Source organism: Mustelus asterias, chromosome 9 (genome assembly GCF_964213995.1).
Source record: "Mustelus asterias chromosome 9, sMusAst1.hap1.1, whole genome shotgun sequence".
Taxonomy (NCBI): domain Eukaryota; kingdom Metazoa; phylum Chordata; class Chondrichthyes; order Carcharhiniformes; family Triakidae; genus Mustelus; species Mustelus asterias.
In genome coordinates, this window is record NC_135809.1 from 84,510,977 (window position 1) to 84,529,578 (window position 18,602).

At 41.5% G+C, this 18,602-nt stretch overlaps 1 protein-coding gene across 1 annotated transcript in view; it reads left to right on the forward strand.

Moving 5' to 3' along the window:
• Positions 1–16,191, forward strand: part of trpm5 (transient receptor potential cation channel, subfamily M, member 5) — a 128,828-nt gene extending 112,637 nt beyond the window's left edge. Inside the window, 5 exon segments of the mRNA XM_078221371.1 lie at positions 4,726–4,904; positions 6,508–6,640; positions 9,758–9,830; positions 11,053–11,143; positions 15,854–16,191. Of these exon segments, the coding sequence (XP_078077497.1) occupies positions 4,726–4,904; positions 6,508–6,640; positions 9,758–9,830; positions 11,053–11,143; positions 15,854–16,062 (685 nt within the window). The 3' untranslated portion in view covers positions 16,063–16,191.
• The last annotated feature ends 2,411 nt before the right edge of the window (positions 16,192–18,602 follow it).

Sequence of the window (18,602 nt, forward strand, 5' to 3'; positions counted from 1 at the left end):
CCTCCTCTGTCTATCTTGTTCAGGATGGAATCTGTTTGGTTTAGACTCAGTCTAAGATGCCCTGATTTTGGAGGTACTTTATTTGGAGAGGAGCAGGGAGGCAGGGCTGGGAAAGAAAGAGTCTGTGTTGGGATGGGCTAATTGAGGATGCAAATCCAATCAGCTTGCTCCAACAGGTTTGTCTAATTTATGTTTTAATTCGCATGCCCGAATGAGCCATTTTTGCAGGTGAGTTTTTCAATGTGTAAGCATGTTTCATTATTAGTACTCAGCTTATTGGCAGAGCGAGGAAGAATCAGTTTAGTTACAGGTGGTATTAAATAAAGTCAGGAAGTGAGCTGCACTCTATCCATGTGGTAAAGGGTTGGACCCCAAACATCTTGAACAATTCGCCTGGAGCAATTTTGACGATACTCTATTTTGTAACTTTGAGTTCCACCCTGTTCAATGCCAGAGGGAGACAATATAATAATATTAACATGTGCTGACGTGTGTAGCTTCCATTGCTTTGAAAACATGTGGTGCAACATTGTGCCACTGGCTTGTGATGTATTGACAGAAACAACAGCAGGTCAGGCTTTGTAATCCTCACCAGTCAAAATAACTAAAGATTTGCCAAATGCTTTGACATGACAATCCTCTTTAAAAAGTATTCTCCAGTTATATAAGCTCAGAAATGCAAAATGGTTAGCTTGTTTATAACATGCTACTTTGTAAAGTCAATGTTGCTGATTATTTAACTTTCTTGAGACAAAATACATATTGGAAGCACGTTTCTCAGCAAAGAAGCCTTCTAGTCTTACAAGTCTTAAAGGCTTAAATTTTCTGGCCAGTGGTTTGACAGTTCTATTTTAATGCCACCAGGAACCCTTTGATTTTAAAAGGGTTACCACTGTTATTGAAATAAAGCCAATGGGTAAACCTAAGTATTAATTTGATTTTGGACAACGGTATCAAAATGGTGATTTTGGGTCAGCTTACCTGTTATATTTTAAATTTGATGAAAAATGAGTGAGACATATAATGGTCAAAATGAACCCTCTGCGTGTGGGGATCTACTTGTGCACTGCATACTCAGTTCCGTAGTATAACTCCATCATTTGGTATGGGGAAGAAGGCTCTTCGTTCAGACCTATCCATATGCACACTGCAGTCTGAAGCACTTCAACCCTTGCAGCAATTTAAGATTCTTCATTTATATAAAACAGCACACACACCCAAATTCCAAACCGCGACAAACAAAAAATCCTGTCACCTCTCCCTGCCCCTTTCCTATCATTTTCTTCACTACATATCTCAATACCGGGGTGATTAGCGTCAGCCCTGTGCTTGAGGGATACCAGGGACAAGAGCAATTGCAGCCACTGTTTTACCACTCCTAGACCACCCAACGCATGCACGAGTTGGCAGCAGAGCAGGTGACTCGATTCCACTGATAAATCTGATATCCCGTAGAATAAAAGTATTAATTGTTTTGCGCTGTGATGAATTTAATTCTGACAAACAAATTGAATACGAGTAGCTGTGCGATGCTGCATTGTTTTGATTTATTACTGTCACATGTTTGGTATACAGTGAAAAGTATTATTTCTTGCACACCATACAGACAAAGCATACTGTTCATAAAGGAAAGGAGAGAGTGCAGAATGTAGTTTTACAGTCATAGCTAAGATGTAGAGAAAGATCATTTTAATGTGAGACAGGACCCATTCAAAAGCCTGATGGTAGCTGGGAAGAAGCTCTTCTTGAGTCGGTTGGTTACATGACCTCAGACTTTTGTATCTTTTCCCGAAGGAAGAAGGTGGAAGAGAGAATGTCCGGGCTGCGTGGGGTCCTTAATTATACTGGCTGCTTTTAATGGGTCCATTTAAAGGTAGTGGCACCCAACACCACAGCAGTGAAACCTGACACACTTTAACATTTCATTTAGGTAACTGAACAAGAAACTATTTTGGTTCAGATTATTTTACCTTTCCAACACCTAACTGGCTATCAGATTGACAGTACACATAAGCATTAGTGAAGTGGATATGCTTTAGTATCATCTGCAGCCAGTCTGACACTCAGACACCCAGGTCCTGAAATTCCTCACTGCTTCTCTTGGCGTCACCATTTTATCTCTGGTGGAAAATTGCTGCAACCCGAAGGCAATGGTAGAGAGGTGCTTTTGTTAGGTTGATTCCATTTCTTGGAGCCACATCGACGCATCTTCTATGAAATCCACCTTTTGCTCACTCGACCCTATTCTCAAACAATGAATAGCCACCCTTCCTCGCCCCCATGCTGGCTGATGTTAGTGGCTCTCTCTCCCTGATAATGACCCCCTTCCTTTCAAATCGGCACCAACTATCTCCTCAAATAAAAAGCAGCCTCAACTGCCTCATCTAAAAACCCTGCTTCCTCCCCAAAGTCCTTGGATGTGTTGCCAGCATCCAAAGGAGTACCCATCTTTCCCCTTATTCTATGTTTGAGTCCCTCCATTCAGGTTTCTGAGCTTGTCACGGTGCTGAAACGGTCCTCATCAGTCACAAATTCCATTGACTTGACTGACCATGGTAAACCATGCTTCCTCATCTTCCTCACCTTGTCTGCAGCCCTTGACACAGTTGACCACATCAACCTCTTCCAATGCAACTCCTTCATCATCTCGCAAGGTGGGACTGTCCTTGCCAGGTTAAGTAACTAATGGTAACCAGAGTATCATTTACAACAGTTTCTATTCACATTTGCGCACCTTTACCTCTGGTGTTCCTCAAGGATCTATCCTTGGCCCCTTCTATTTCTCATCTGCGTGCTGCCCCTTAGTGACGTCTTACGATAACACACCCTCAGGTTCCACATGTACACCGATGGCACTCAGTTCTCCCACCATCGCCTCTGTCTCCAAATTGTCAGACCGTTTGTTGACATGCAGTATTGAGTGAGTGGAAATTTCCCCTGACTCGATTGCTGAGAAGACCAAAACCAATGTCTGTGTTCCCTTTCATCCTTTTCCCTGGCAACTGTCTCAAGCCAAAGCAGATTACTTGCAAACTTGGTATTGAATTGAACCCAGAGAGGAACTTCTGACCACATATCAGTGACATCAGCAAAATCGCCTGCTGCCATTTCTGTATCACCTGACTTGGCCCCTGCCTGACCTCATCTGTTGCTGAAACTCTTCTTAATGCCTTTATTACATCTAGACTTGACAATTCTATTCTTCTGACCAGCCTTCCATTTTCCGTCCCGTCCAAAAAAAATTCTGGTTGTCCAAAACTCTGTCTGTCTCTTAACTCGCACCAACTACTGTCTGTTCATCACCCGTGTTTGCTGATCTACAGTGGCTACACAACTACAGTGTAGCACCAAGGGGTTCTGACAATGCCTCAATTTTAAAACGCTCATCCTTGTTTTCTGATACATCCCTGGCTTCACTCCTCCCAATCTCTGTAACCTTCTCCTGTCCTGCAATGCTAGATATCTTTTCACCTCCAATTCTGGCATTTTCCTCATCCCCAATTTTAATCGCTCCAGTATTAGCAGCCATACCTTCAGTTACCTAGGTCGTAAGCTCTGGAATTCTCTCACTAAACATCACCATATCTCTCCTCACCAAAGATGCTCCTTAAAATCTATCTCTGTGGCCCCTCTGTCATTTGGTATCAAAGTTTCGTTGGCAATGCTCTTTAAGTGGCTTTGATATGTTTTGCTGTTTTAAAGGTGCTATGTAAATTCAAGCTTTCATCTTTGACTTACCTGCCCCACATACATCAAATGATGGTTCTAGGGACCCCTAAGCTATTCCTGCTCCACAGAAAGGGAATCTTCAGTACAGTGATTGCCCAGTGAAGTGAATATACCAGCACAACTACAGTGTAGCACCAAGGGGGGTCTGGTCTTAGCAGGTGAACAGAAGACAAAATAACTAGTTTTTGTTCCTTACTTAACATCCGATTGGAACAGTACTATAGCTCAATGACAACTCTTCTCCCTGTACAAGTGAATGATCAAGTTTCCACTGGCATGGAGGCAGGCGGTGCCAGATGTGCATCTCAAATGGTTTTTATAACTAGTTGTCCCCCTACTGACCCCAAGCATGGACCCAGATGTGATCCTATCGTAACTGCCAGGACCCCAACCCAGACTAACGTGGAAATTAAGTTACAGCAACAATAAGGCAACTCTGTCAGCAAGAATGGAAAATCTTATTTTCAAACAAGGCCTCATTTGAGGTCAGCGGTTGCATATTCAGGAAAGAAACTAATCTAACCTTGTGTCGGTTTCATAAACACTACATTCCCGGCCTTGGCCACAGGCTGAAACAAAGACAAGTAACCATGACAAATACCAAAAAACAAGATATGGTGACATATGAAGCTAATGAAGGAGGCAGTTTTCTATTGGTTAAGAAGGGGCAAAAAGCTATGCTATGATTGGTGGACTATGTATACAAATGAAGGATTAGAAAGTTGCTCATTTGCTGTAATTAACTGTAACTGCTAATTATCTGTATGAATCGGGAGAACACCTTGCAGTGCATTGCACTGATTGTGTGTTCTCCTTGCTAACAAGTAATAAAGCTTGGAAGGTTGAATAATCTTAATGCCTAATGTTGACTTGTATCCAAGTTGACTACAGCGTCTAGTGTTGTTTGTACCCAGGTCGACGACACTAATTCACAGCTCTTGTGCCATGTACAGTATGGCACTGATTTCCATTTAACTGCCTTACTTTCCCTTCCAGTTATACCTTCCAGCTTGTTCAGGGAAACACGGATATATTCTGGAAATTCCAGCGCTACAATCTAATCGTTGAGTACCACAGCCGGCCCGCTCTGGCCCCACCCTTCATCATCATCAGCCACTTAAACCTTTTCATTCGAGGGATTATTAAAGAACCACAACACAAGCAGGAGCATTTTGGTAAGTGACTCTCCTACTGATGTGAATGCTACAGCTCAGAAAGAAAACACACAAGCCAACGTATCCATTAACTTGCCTGAGTGCCACTTTTTATCTTGAGATGTCGCTGAACATGTGAGATTAAGTAGACACATGAAACTTAAAGGTTGCAACAAAACTTTCAGAATGGAGTTTAATCTGCTGAGGTATCATAGAATCCCTACAGTGCAGAAGGAGACCATTCGGCCCATCGAGCCTGCACTGACAACATTCCCACGCAGGCCCCATCCTCATAACCCCACATTTACCATGGCTAATCTCCCTGATCCTAAGGGGCAATTTAGCACGGCCAATCAATCTAACCCGCACATCTTTGGACTGTGGGAGGAAACTGGAGCACCCGGAGGAAACCCATGCAGACATGGGAGAATGTGCAAACTCCAGACATTCACCCGGGGTTGAATTTGAACCTGGGTCCCTGGCGCTGTGATGTAGCAGTGCTAGCCACTGTGCCCCCCCCGACTCCCCCCTCCACTGCCCAGGTAGGCTTAATCTTGCTAATGTTACGATTGCTGTGGATACCATTCACCCAAAAAAAAACAACCTTCCAAAGTTGCCTCGAAGGAAGAAATCGGAAATCGATGGACAAGATTTCATTTTTTATAACCTTGAATAATGAAACAAACGTCAACATAAATGAAATGTGAATTAACTGACAAATTGCATTTTGTCGAAGCTAAAAATTACACTTCAAATAACCATGACAACAAAGAGGAATCTCTCAGAATTACTGGCAGTTCCCTGAGCTTATGGCATCGTGTGCAGCCATGAAGTCCTTCAGAACTTCCTCAGGTAGAGTTCAGCTTCTTTTCCTCAATCAGGATGTAGTCATGTAGTCACCTCCAGCAGCAGTGTCACTCCATTCGCGTTCCATGGATACACCCATCACCAAAAGGGCAAACTTCTTAGCTCAGCTCACGGCAGTCATACTAGAAAAGGTTGCCCAGTATAACTGAAGCAGTGTCAGCAACTTTATTTCACCAGCCCTGCTGCTAAACCCAGTCTTCATGTTCCATTCTTTGCAGCTGTCCCAGCACCCACCACTCTGTGGTCTGCCTGCTTGGACCACCTGCATGAATCTGATCCGAGAGCTCTGGATGTTTTCCTTGTGGATTCAATCAACTTCTGTTTTCTGAGCAACCCAAGGTCACAGTCTGATTCCCCAGAAATTTGATATCAGTCAGAAACCTCAAAGTTACTACCCTTTTTCCCAGAAACCTAGAAGATTTAATTTGTCTTTCAGTTGTCGAGTGTCTCAAAAATACAGGCTTTGAAACCAGTTAGTGTAAACAACAGCTGGCAAACTCTCCTCCCCCGCCCCCCCGTCACAGCCTGGCAAACCCATTGTATAATCTCATGCTTGAAGAACACTCGCTTGAATGTGGTCCCTCAGCCATTGTCTTCTGAGTCAAGACCTTCCACAAGGATAGGTGTGTGTGTGTAGGTTAGGCATTGCAGAGAAACGGAATTGAAATTAAATGGAGAGTGTTTGATTTTACTTTCAGAAATGACTATAGAAAGCCCCATTGAAAAGATCGGGATTTGTTTTTTGTATTTCTTCTAGAAAAACACTTGCCAGAGGCCTTGGACCAGAAACTTAGGATCTGGGAATCTGTGCAGAAAGAGAATTATCTGGCTGGTTTGGAAAAGGGAAAGAGAGAGAGCAGCACTGAAAGATTGAAGAAAACCTGTACCAAGTAAGTGTATTTGGAATGAAAACTTGACGCCGTAACATAAGCAGTGTCAACAGTGGACAGACATCCTGGTTTGGATATATATCACTGTTTCTTTATCATCATTGGTCAAACCCTTGGAACCCCTCACCCATCACCATCACGTGACCACCAGCAGTACAAGAACAGTAGCAGTTTAAGGATGGGTAGTAAATGTAGCCTCACCAGCATTGTTCTGATCCTTTGAACTAACTCAAAACAATATGTGGTCTCCATGAATTAAAAGCTGGAAGAATGCCATTCTATTGAGGTACTCTGAAGGAATAGGATTAAAAATATAATCTCAACATTATTATTAGGAGATCCCAGTCTTTGCAATGTCCAAAATGATTGCTGGAACCTTTTCTTTTGAAACATTTACAGCTTTGAAAACTGGTTTTCCTACATTTTAGTATTCTTTTAAGTCTCAAATTAATATTGACCCATCTCCAAATAGATTCTTCAGCAAGATTATTGGGTGGGGTTAGGGAGCATTATTAAGATTAAGGTAAATGAGGAAGGCCACTTGGCTATTTAATCTAATAGCCTCATGACTACATGCACGTCTTAAATTGGCAAGGATACCAGAGAACATGCTCTTAGTCAAAATAGTGCCATGGGATCTTTTACACCCACCTGGAGAATGACGGGGCCTCAGATTAATATCTCATCCAATAGATGGCATCACCAATTTGGCAGAAGGGACAGGTTTTTGTGCTATTTTTACCAATATTGCCATATTGTCCGTACATGTCATTCCGGATTAGTTTCATGATCAGTAAAATTTTCAAGTTGATTTTCCCGTTTATTCTCATCCTCATAGAATCTCTACAGTGCAGAAGAGGCCATTTGGCCCATCGAGTCTGCACTGACTCTCTGATGGAGTACCTTACCAGGTCCCCTCTCCCTGTAATTCCACACATTTCCCATGGTTAATCCATCTAATTTACACATCTTAGGATACTAAGGGGCAATTTAGCATTGTCATCCACCTAACCTGCACATTTTTGGAGTTAAAATCCTGTTAAAATCAGCTTTTTGAAAAATTTACTAGTTTGCATTTTTTAGTTTGAGAGGGGGAAAGCTCAAAGGAGATGAGGGGCAAGTTTTTTTTACAGAGTGGTAGGTGTCTGGAACACACTGCTGGGATAGTGGTGAAGGCAGATAAGATCGTGAATATGCAAGGAATAGAGGGATATGGACCAAGGACAGACAGACAAGGGATTAGTTTAATTTGGCATCATGTTCAGCACAATACTATGGGCCTGTTCCTGTGCTGTTCAATCTTATTTACTTTATCTTTACTTTAAACCTTCTTTCAAAATTTGAATGCAAGGCTGAGATTTGAACACACTGAAAACCTGTCTCTCCAGTATTGAGATAGATAGGGTTCTTGATTAATAAGGGCTTCAAGGATTACAGGGAGAAGGCAGGAGAATGGGGATGAGAATCATATCAGCCATGATTGAATGGTGGAGCAGACTTGATGGGCCAAATGGCCCAATTCTGCTCTTATATCTCATGGATGTGTTTCCCCATCAATGAATCCCCAGACCACCAGTGATCAGTCAGCCTGTTAACATTTCAATATTATATTATTTCATACAAGTAGAAAATTTCATCTGCTTGTTAAGTGGCATCATTAGTTATTGCTCCTCTGCAATTTTCTTTGTTTCATGGTGCAATATGGTGGCAGTGGTTAGCATTGCACAGTTTGTGACCTGGGTTCAATTCTGGTCTTGGGTGATTGTCTGTGAGGAGTTTGCATGTTCCCCCCGTGTCTGCGTGGGTTTCCTTCAGATGCTCCGGTTTCCTCCCATACTCCAAAGTTACAGAAAGGACTGGATCCTGTACCTAGATTTTATAAGACAAACCAGAAGAGATGAACTCTGAACCAGTGCAATGTGGAACATTTGATCACAACGTGCATAGCTCTGTATGTGGGTATAGCATTTCTACGCATCTTATCTAGCACATGGAGGTCTGCTCGCACCACATGATGATATATAGCATGCATAAGACCAGTCTGCATGTAGTAAATGACAATGGAACGGACATACATATCAACTGCATCCTGTCTAATGAAACCCAATGACCATGATTGGCCAATATGTTTCCATAACTTGAACTTTCTAGAAGTTACAGGGAATGTGTTACTTAACCAATCAATTAAACTAATTTTTGTTCACAAACATTTAGGAGCTGGGTGGCAAGTATGCCATCTTCAAATTGGTTTCTAGAATCTATTCAAAACACCCTGCATGTAAATACAAGAGACGAGAGACATGTGAATATTCTGTTTCCTGACCCAGCCTGTGTGCCAGTGTATGGTGTTATGGTTCAGGTCAGAAACTCCAAAGTGTTTTATGTTGCCCGCCTCAATCATAAGTTTTATCTCTCGAATTTGGCTAGGATGAGCATGAGATGTTTCACTTCAGGTATGATTCAAGTGACTCACTAGAGAGCTTTTATCAAATAAAGTTTATTTAAGAATATAGTTAACATGTATAATAAAATTAGCAAGAACTTTTATCAATTACAAACAAGAAACAAACAATCATGATAATGTATAACCCTTAACAAAGATATCTACAATGTTCCAATCAAATCAATCCCATTGACAAAAGACCCTTTTCACAGGTTTAACACAGCACAGACTAATGCTCATGTGATACTGGAAATTGAATCCTTTGGTTGAAGTTTGCAGTTCGCTGGATTCACTCCAAACTGTTTGAGGACAAGACAGCTTCCCAAAACTCCAGAGAGACTCTAGTCCAGCCCCCCAACAGCAGCAGATTTTCATCCTTTCAGCTAACCAACAGAATTTTGAAAGAAAAAACAGGGAGAGACTTCTCTTTTAGCTTGTTGCTGCCAACACCCCAAACTGAAACTGCAAATGAGCTCCTGTCACCTCACTTGCCCAGTTTCTTCTCCTCCCAACAATGACATCACCTAATGCTGTGAGCATAAATTTAAAAAAACTCTTAAAGGTACACTAACATCACAATGGCTAATTCCATTCAGCCTCATCTCAAATGGCACCGTTTCAGTCATGGCTGAGATCAAATCCAATGACTCAATGACACCATTTGTTCCTTTTAGGGTGGATTCATTATCGAAATCAATCAACCGGCTTCAAGAGCAGGAAAAACGTCTCGTGACCCTTGAGACAAGGGTAGGTCAAAAACAACAGCCATTTTGTGGCATGCCATACTTTATTTGTGATCATTTTAATATTTTGAAATGAAACTCTCCCACTGAGTGCCAGGTTTGGGATTTTTTAACTTGGCACAGCGTCACAAATGCAACTCACTGGAGCAGCAGCAATGTCGAGAGACGCTGCTCCTCGCTGCTACCTTCACGGAACTGTTAATGATACAAAGATGTAATGATGCCGCTGCCTAAGATGGTCACCCACCTAACTGAACAAACAGCATTTTGCCTTTTTGAAAATGGGAAAAGCTTTTAGTGGAACAACTAACTAGTCGAGCAATTAATAGAAGATCTGGCACTACTGTTCGCCACATTACAGGAAGGATGTGGAGGTTTTGGAGAGGGTGCAGAAAAGGTTTACCAAGATGCTGCCTGAATTAGAGGGTATGAGCTATAAGGAGAGGCTGGACAAACTAGGATTGTTTACTCTGGAGTGGCAGAGGGGAGACCTGATACAAGTCTATAAAATGATGAGAGGCATAGATAGGGTTGACAGTCAGAATCTTTGCCCAGAGTTGAGATGTCTAATACTAGGGGGCATGCACTTAAGATGAGAGGGGGCAAGTTCAAAGGAGATGTGAGGGGCAAGTTTTTTTTTACAGAATGATAGGTATCTGGAACATGCTGCCAGAGGTGGTGGTGCAGGCAGATACGATAGGGGCATTTAAGGGGCTTTTAGATAAGCACATGCAAGGAATAGAGGGATATAGACAATGGACAGGCAGAAGGATTTAGTTTAATTTGGCATCATGTTTGGCACAACATGGTGGGCTGAAGGGCCTGTTTCTGTGCTGTACTGTTCTATATTCTACTGCATGTTAAACCTGGTACTATACTAGGATATGCCATCACAGATGATATACCAGGTCTTTGATGGCATGGTACAGGCTGAAAATATCAAAAGCAATACTAAGTCAGCCTGAACATACCGGCTCTAATTCGGTGATAATGGTTCATTAAGAGGCAACTGTATGAACAATGACATCAAATTGATCTGCCAGATACTGGTTATACTTACAGTATGTCTGGTCAGCTTAGTTGGAGATGCTTTGTAATTTCAGTTCCTTATTCAAAATAGGGATGGAATATTGCCAATAGCTTTGTTTTTATATTTGCACCGTTTTTTAAATGAAACTTGAATAAGGAGGCTGCATTTCCCTCATTCGTTTTTGCTGTCTCTACAGATGAAATACTGCAGTGATGTTCTATCCTGGATGATTGAATCCTTTACTCAACACAACCTACACTGCAACAGGCCTCCTCCAACATACACAGGTACTCTCATTTTATCTCAACTCAGCTTGGTAGCATGGTGGTTATGTTACTGGGCTAGCACTTCAGATGCCTGGACTGCTGAGTTCAAATCCCACCACAGCAGCTGGGGAAACTAAATTAAGTTAAATAAATAAATCTGGAATAAAAAGCCAGTGTCTGGAGCTGATATTCAGCAATTTGCATAAGATATTTTGATGACCATGATAGCAGACAATTAAAAAACTTAGGGCTCCACCCTTAATCTCTTGGTCTCATTATCTTCTTTGACGAGAAATCCATCCATCATCTCTTCTATGCCTACAGGCATGAGGCAAACAGCACGTACTCATGGCCATTCCCATAGCTAAAATTTCCTGTGACAGGTTGTTAGCTTGTCCCACTTTGGCCATCAAGTCCTGGGATGGGATCTGAACCCAGAGCTACGGGCTCAGAAGCAGGGACCCTACCCACTATGCCACTAGACCTCCCCTTTGACCAGAAATGGAACTCTCAAATTTCCTCCACTATGGAAGGTGCCATCAGGAAGCTTAATTTCCTCTTTCAATAGAGTATTTCCTCAACTTTTTGTCATCTCCCTGATACACTGGGTTTTCATTTATGAGCAGCACAGGGTTATCCATGGCACAGTGGTTAGCACTGCTACCTCACAGCGCCATCGACACCTCAGTGCCAGGGACCTAGGTTCAATTCCGGCCTCGGGTGACTGTCTGCGTGGAGTTTGTACGTTCTCCCTGTGCTTGCGTGGGGAGAACGTATGGTTTAGGTTGATTGGCTATGCTGAATTGCCCACAAGTGTCAGGAGATTAGCAGGGTAAAAAATGGATTTGAGGATAGAGCCTGGGTAGAATTGTTGTCAGTACAGGTTTGATGGGCCGAATAGCCTCTTTCTGCACTGTAGGGATTCTATGATTGCACTAACTGAAGAAGCTATTTACACCCATCTCAACTGGGTACAATAAAAGCTGGTATTACCAAGGCTGCTTATCTCTAGACTCTACCGTCTCTCGGTTATAGTCTTTCTCCTCTCTCTCATTGATACAACCGTTACTATTACTCCCTTGAACATGCCTATTTCCATACTCTCATGCATATGCTTCTCCTAACATTCCACGTGGAAATGCAAAACATGTTTTTGAACTCTTTTCTTTACATCTCTGAACCCTAGATTTTCACAGTACCTTCACTGCAGTGTTAATGTATGCCTACTTTTGACACTAATAAATAAATTTAAACGTAAGATCCGTGGGGCTGTTACTTCCCCGAGATCCAGCTTCCTACTAGCTTTCACTTTCAAAACCCAAATTTAGTATCCCCTACCAATAAAGTTCCTGACTTGACCAGTTAACCCAAGAATGCCAAGAAGTGCCAAATCCACCAACAAATAAGGTAAATAATGTTCAACGTCAAGGCAATTTAAATGTTCTTTGATCAGTGCAACTGTAGAACTAATCCACCTTGTCCAACGCACCTTCAGATATCAATTTGGTTTTATGCTGATAAGCTATGAAATGTAGTGTGCTTTGTTTTTCATTTTAAAGCATATATTGCAAGAAGGGATTGGGAGTTATAAAACAAATCAATCCATAATCTGCGTTAAGTAGTACTACTTATCAAAACCAGCTGTATGGAGCTGTGGAAATCCTGCTTTTGAGCACATCAGGATTCCTTGGTGCACTCGGGCAGTTTGCATTTATACACCATATTGTTGTCACCTTTATTATCTTGTTTGGTGGCAAGGTCTGAAGTTGCCTTATTGATGAAACCCCATATCCTCGCCACTAAGGTCACTTAATACTTCTAACGTTACCTGCTTCGGCCTCTTGGATTCACAAGCCCTCCTCACCTTTGGAGCTAATTGATCTAACCCACTCTCCTTTTCTTCAACCCTCCAGAGGGAACATTTCTGCCATAGCCTCCCCAGACCACTAACTACAAAAGTGCATCATTGGCTGGAAAGCATTTTCCACCATCCTTTCTCGGCTCCCCATACACCAAATGACATTGCAAACCCCTATCTTTCAATTCCTTATGGCCATGCTGTCACTTCCATTCCTATATCTCATCTCTTTCTCTCCACACCCTACTCCCCCCACTGAACACTCCATTCTTTTGACATCTGTGCACCTCCAATGGCAATCTAGTTTTTGATGTATGGTCATACTTCATCTTATTCCTCTTGTATTTTAGAAAACAACCCTCGCTCACCCTTTCTGAACTCTCCCCTCACCATGTTTCCTTTATATCGAACCATGAGATATTTACCAATTGTTGTTGGCATGTAATTGATACCGCAAGGCAATATTTATTGCCTATCCATAGTTGCCCTGATAGCATTGTTAACCACATGGGATGAAAATTGCACGCAAGCAGTGTAGAGAATTGTACGAAGTCTGTTCCCTTAAGGACGCATATGAACAAAAGGGTCTTTTTTTTTACAAAGACAATCTGTCCGCTTTTATGGTTATTTTCCTCATGCTAGCCCGCAGTACACCCATTTATTGAATCATTTTTCACAATTTGTAATGAGTTCCAGGTTGCTGACCTAGTAACAATGGCCACTTTTGTTAAAAATTCCACACAAACACAAGTTTGTTGCTAATAACTATTCACATCACTGGAATTCCTTGCATAACAAACCAGACTGCCCTCAATCCAAAGAGGAGAAGCTGAAACAAATTGTCCATTTCTAAATGTCAGTATCACTATTTCAATGCACTGATCAAAATCCTTTGAAAGTTAACGGAGTTCCTCTGAGTGAAGGGTTGCGCAGGTTATGTTAGAAATCCACCAGAACACACATCTTCAGACTGTGGACTAGTGATGCTGCTCAGAAGAACTATGAGCAGAGCATATTTCATGTATCCATGACTCAAAGCTCTATTTATAATCTGCAGATAGAGTTCATAGAATCATAGAAACCCTACAGTACAGAAAGAGGCCATTCGGCCCATCGAGTCTGCACCGACCACGATCCCACCCAGGCCCTACCCCCATATCCCTACATGTTTACCCACTAATCTATGCATCTCAGGACACTAAGGGCAATTTTTAGCATAGCCAATCAACCTAACCCGCACATCTTTGGACCGTGGGAGGAAACCCACGCAGACACGAGGAGAATGTGCAAACTCCACACAGACAGTGACCCAAGCCGGGAATCGAACCCAGGTCCCTGGAGCTGTGAAGCAGCAGTGCTAACCATTGTGCTACCGTGCCACTCGAGTTCATATAGTATTTGTCTCAGCTGCTTACTAAGTTCACATGGGTTCGGTTATAGCATTTGCCATCAATCTTTCCTAAAAACAAATGACCATTTAAGACAAATATTCAGCTTCCAACAGTGGCAAAGTGCAGTAATAGTGGGCATTCTTTTTCATTCATTTGTGGGACATGGGTGTCGCTGGCAGGCCAGCATTTATTGCCCATCCCTAGTTTCCTGAGGGCAGTTGAGTCAACCACATTTCTGTGGGTCTGAAGTCACATGTAGGCCAGACCAGGTAAGCATGGCAGAGTTTCTTCCCTAAAGGACATTAGTGAACTGGATGGGTTTTTCCAACAACCGACAATGATTTCATGGTCATTAGTAGATTCTTAATTCCAGGTATTTTTTATTGAATTCAAATTCTACCACCTGTGTGGCGGGATTCGAACCCGGGTCCCCAGAACATTAGCTGAGTTACTGGATTGATGGTCGAGGAATAATACCACTAGGCCATTGCCTCCCCCTTGTCATAATTATCAATTGTGCCTGCTTGGGAAGATAAAACTACTTAGATGTTGCCAGATGAGAAGTCGGGCTCCACCTCATTCACCTACAAAATAGTAGTTGCACGATACAACAGCAATTAAGTGGTTGACTTATCATAGCAACCAAACCCCAATTGGCCTGCAATGGACCCAGACACGATGCAAGGAATAGCCCAATGAAGGAGGGGTTTGGATACTATAGGTTCAAAGTCAAATGGTCCTCTCAATTATGCTGTACTTTACCACGTCATGTTTGCAAGTATTCATGACATACTGATTATTTGTTGAAAGAAACTTGTTATTACATTTGAATTAATCAATACCAACTATTTCCATGGCTATGTGAAGCTCATTGGCAAAGACCAACACTTAACAACTTTCCAAGGCAGCAAAAGGGGCCATGTGCTTGTGGATCCTATCCACAGCAGAGGTAGAAAGAGGAAGAATAGATTTTAATTTTCAAAAGGAACTGAAGTCATTTGGTCAAAACTTTCCAGAACAGAGGTTACCTCTTAGATACACTTGTTGTTAAAACTGGAATTTCTTTTTATTCTTCATGCAGCCCTTTTCCAAACTACTGCAGCTCAACAGGTTGGTCTTGGGGCCTCCAGCCCTGCGGGATGTTGGACATAAAAACTATTCAGCTTTTAAAACACTTTTTCTTTGGTAGACATTGTGCACTTCAAATTGTAATAGAGTTTAGATGACCTTGTTGACATAAAATTCACAGCTTTCAGTAAGATAGATCTAATGCACAGCTATTCCAGGCAACACCACATTTCTGATGCTGTGCATGTTCGAATTGAAGTTTCCACAGTGGGCAAGCAGTCCTACATTAACATGACAATGCCATTTTGCTAAGTCAATTAAAACTAGTTTCCCTCAGGCTGCAGTGACTGGGGCTAATAGATTAATATACTTCAAAAGTTTGCTGCATTAACTATATTTCCCCCACTATTATAGATTCTTCAACTCCAGTCTGCAAAAAGCAGAACGTGCCATCTGCAGATGACTGTCCAGGGGACACAGCAGCCATGCCCATACAGTACATTGATGACTAGCTTCAACAAGACAGACCACATTACACTCCAGTACTGGGCAACTTAATGGAGAAATGTTTCACCGACATGCATCTTTCTACACTCTTGTGCCAAAGTCTGGTGAAAGATTGAGAGCTCTGCACATGAACTTCATATTTTAACTTGAATTTTAATTCCAGAAGAAATAGTTTGTAGCAACTTTTTTTTTTAATGGGGGAGGGAAAGAAAGTGATAGAGTCTTACTAAACCAGACAAAAATAAACTCTCACTGATTCAGTGATTATCAGGGTAGCATTTCTCTTGTACGCTGTTCAATTTGTATTAAACTGAGGCTGCATGGATTTACATACAAAGTCAACCTCCAACCAGCAGATAATCAGCTGAAGAAAGATTTTGCTCCCAGTGCTTTTGACAGAATTTTAAACACATACGCAAGGTGGCCTATTGATTGCAAGTGTCACCTCCAGTCATAACATTATGGGCTTGCGTCACTGAAGAATTTGTGTGCCTAATCTCCCATTACAGTGTATGATTGAGGGAGTATTGTTTTAGCAAGAGTTCCATCCTGACATTGTGATGTTAAACTCAAGTTCAAAAGATCCTAGTTGGTTCTTCTGGACCCAAAATGCTTCAACCAACCAAATTAGTCATCAAGGTTATTTGTGGGATCTTGCTGTGTATGATTATACACATCATATTTGCTTACATAAACACATTACCGCACTTCATTCTTGCTGGAAGCACTTTGAAAATCAGGTAGGATAGATGACCTGTCTTTTTATAGAGCGTGAATAAAGATCGGGCCATCTAGACCAGCAGATTACTGCCCAAGTCTTTAACATGTGCGAGTAAATCTGGGATTTGTATTTAAATGATGTTTTTTAATGGGATAAGGTGTATTAATGGGATTGTTTTAATATTTCACATGAACTAGTGGTCAAGATTATAATACGAGCCTTAATTTACTTCTAGTTTGTACAAATAATGCACTGTATATTTTGTTGTATTAGTCATTGTCTAGCACACTCATTTGATCAAGTCTGTATCAAGGATAGATTGTCCATTATATTACTTCATCGCAGCTGGTCCTTTACTGTTAAAATATATATTAGCACCAAGGTGCATTGCAATATTGATGCTTGTGGACAGATTTTCTGTTGCACTTGATGGATTTAAGGTTTGAGGAATAGAATATTATGTGTAACAAACTTAGTCACGTTTGCAGCTACAAAGCAACCATGTATTTGGCACTGCCAAGCAAAACCATGTTTGCAATTGTTTTTGAAATAAACTAAGTACCATAGAGATACCATCTTGCATCATACTACACTCTGGGTAATAGAAAATTACTGTCGCAGTTTATTAGATAGGTGTGCTACAATCTTTTCAAGCATTTTTTGCAATTTGAACTGCCTTAAAGATTATTTTCAGTATGTTGTTCCAACAATGTTCCTGAGCTGTGTATTACATCAGAACTTCTAAATCAGACACTTTTGTGAGCCTAATCCCAGCTTCAAAATTATTAAAGGATGGTATGGCAAGGCTGTTGAAAAACTTTGCTGCCACCATTCCCCTCCCTAACCCCCAGTATCTAAGTCTTCCACCATTTTAATTTTTGGACACATTTTCAGTAAGTCAGTTTGGGAACAGAACAATTCCAGACTTGGAAGTTCAGAAAAAATAACTTAATTCCTGGGAAAGCGATGAAGAGTGATCTGGTTTACAAAATAGTGCAAAAAACCCACCAATATTGCTTAATGATTGAGCTGAAGATTAATGGGAATATGGGAGCTTCTGTCTGCTCTCATAATCCAAGGTATCACTTTACATTATTAGGCAAAGTGCCATGGTAGCTGCATTTCATGATCCACTGTATTGCCACATAGGAGTGGATATAGTCAACTGAATAATGAATGACATAGAAAAATATTGAACAGATTCCAAGATTCATGTACAGCATCGTGGAACTGCTATACCAAGGAACTCATCTGATTTACTATGAATGTAGGATTTAAGATACACTGCCATTTACTTTAAAGATGAGTGGAAACCAGTAGAGGTTCTACCCAACCATCTGGTGGAGATTAGGGCCAGTGGATAACCCTAGGAAAGAATGGGTCTCATGTTTTTTGCGTTTCATTTCAGACATTCCAATTGCATATCAGCTCCTAGACCTATTTAGTTTAAATTTATTTATTAGTGTCATAAATAGGCTTACCATTTTAATTTTTGGACACAATATTGCAATTAAGTTACTGTGAAAATCTCCTAGTCGCCATACTCTGGCGCCTGTTCAGGTACAGGGAGAATTTAGCATGGCCAATGCACCGAACCAGCACGTCTTTTGGACCATGGAAGGAAACTGGAGCACCGAGGAAACCCATGCAGATACAGAGAGAACGTGCAAACTCAACACCGACAGTGACCCAAGCCAGGAATCAAACCCTGGTCTCTTTGTGAGGCAGCAGTGCTAACCACTGTGCCACCCACTTAGAGTTTCTGATTTTCAATAAACTCCAATCACACAAAAGTTTGTGTTTTGGGAAGGGTGCTACAAGATGGTCAAAATAAAGGAAAATGGCAGTCTTGCAACAGAGGTGCTTTTGGTCTATCAGCTTGATCATAGTGAACTGCCATCTACATTTTTGCAGTAGCAAATCCTATGGGTGATA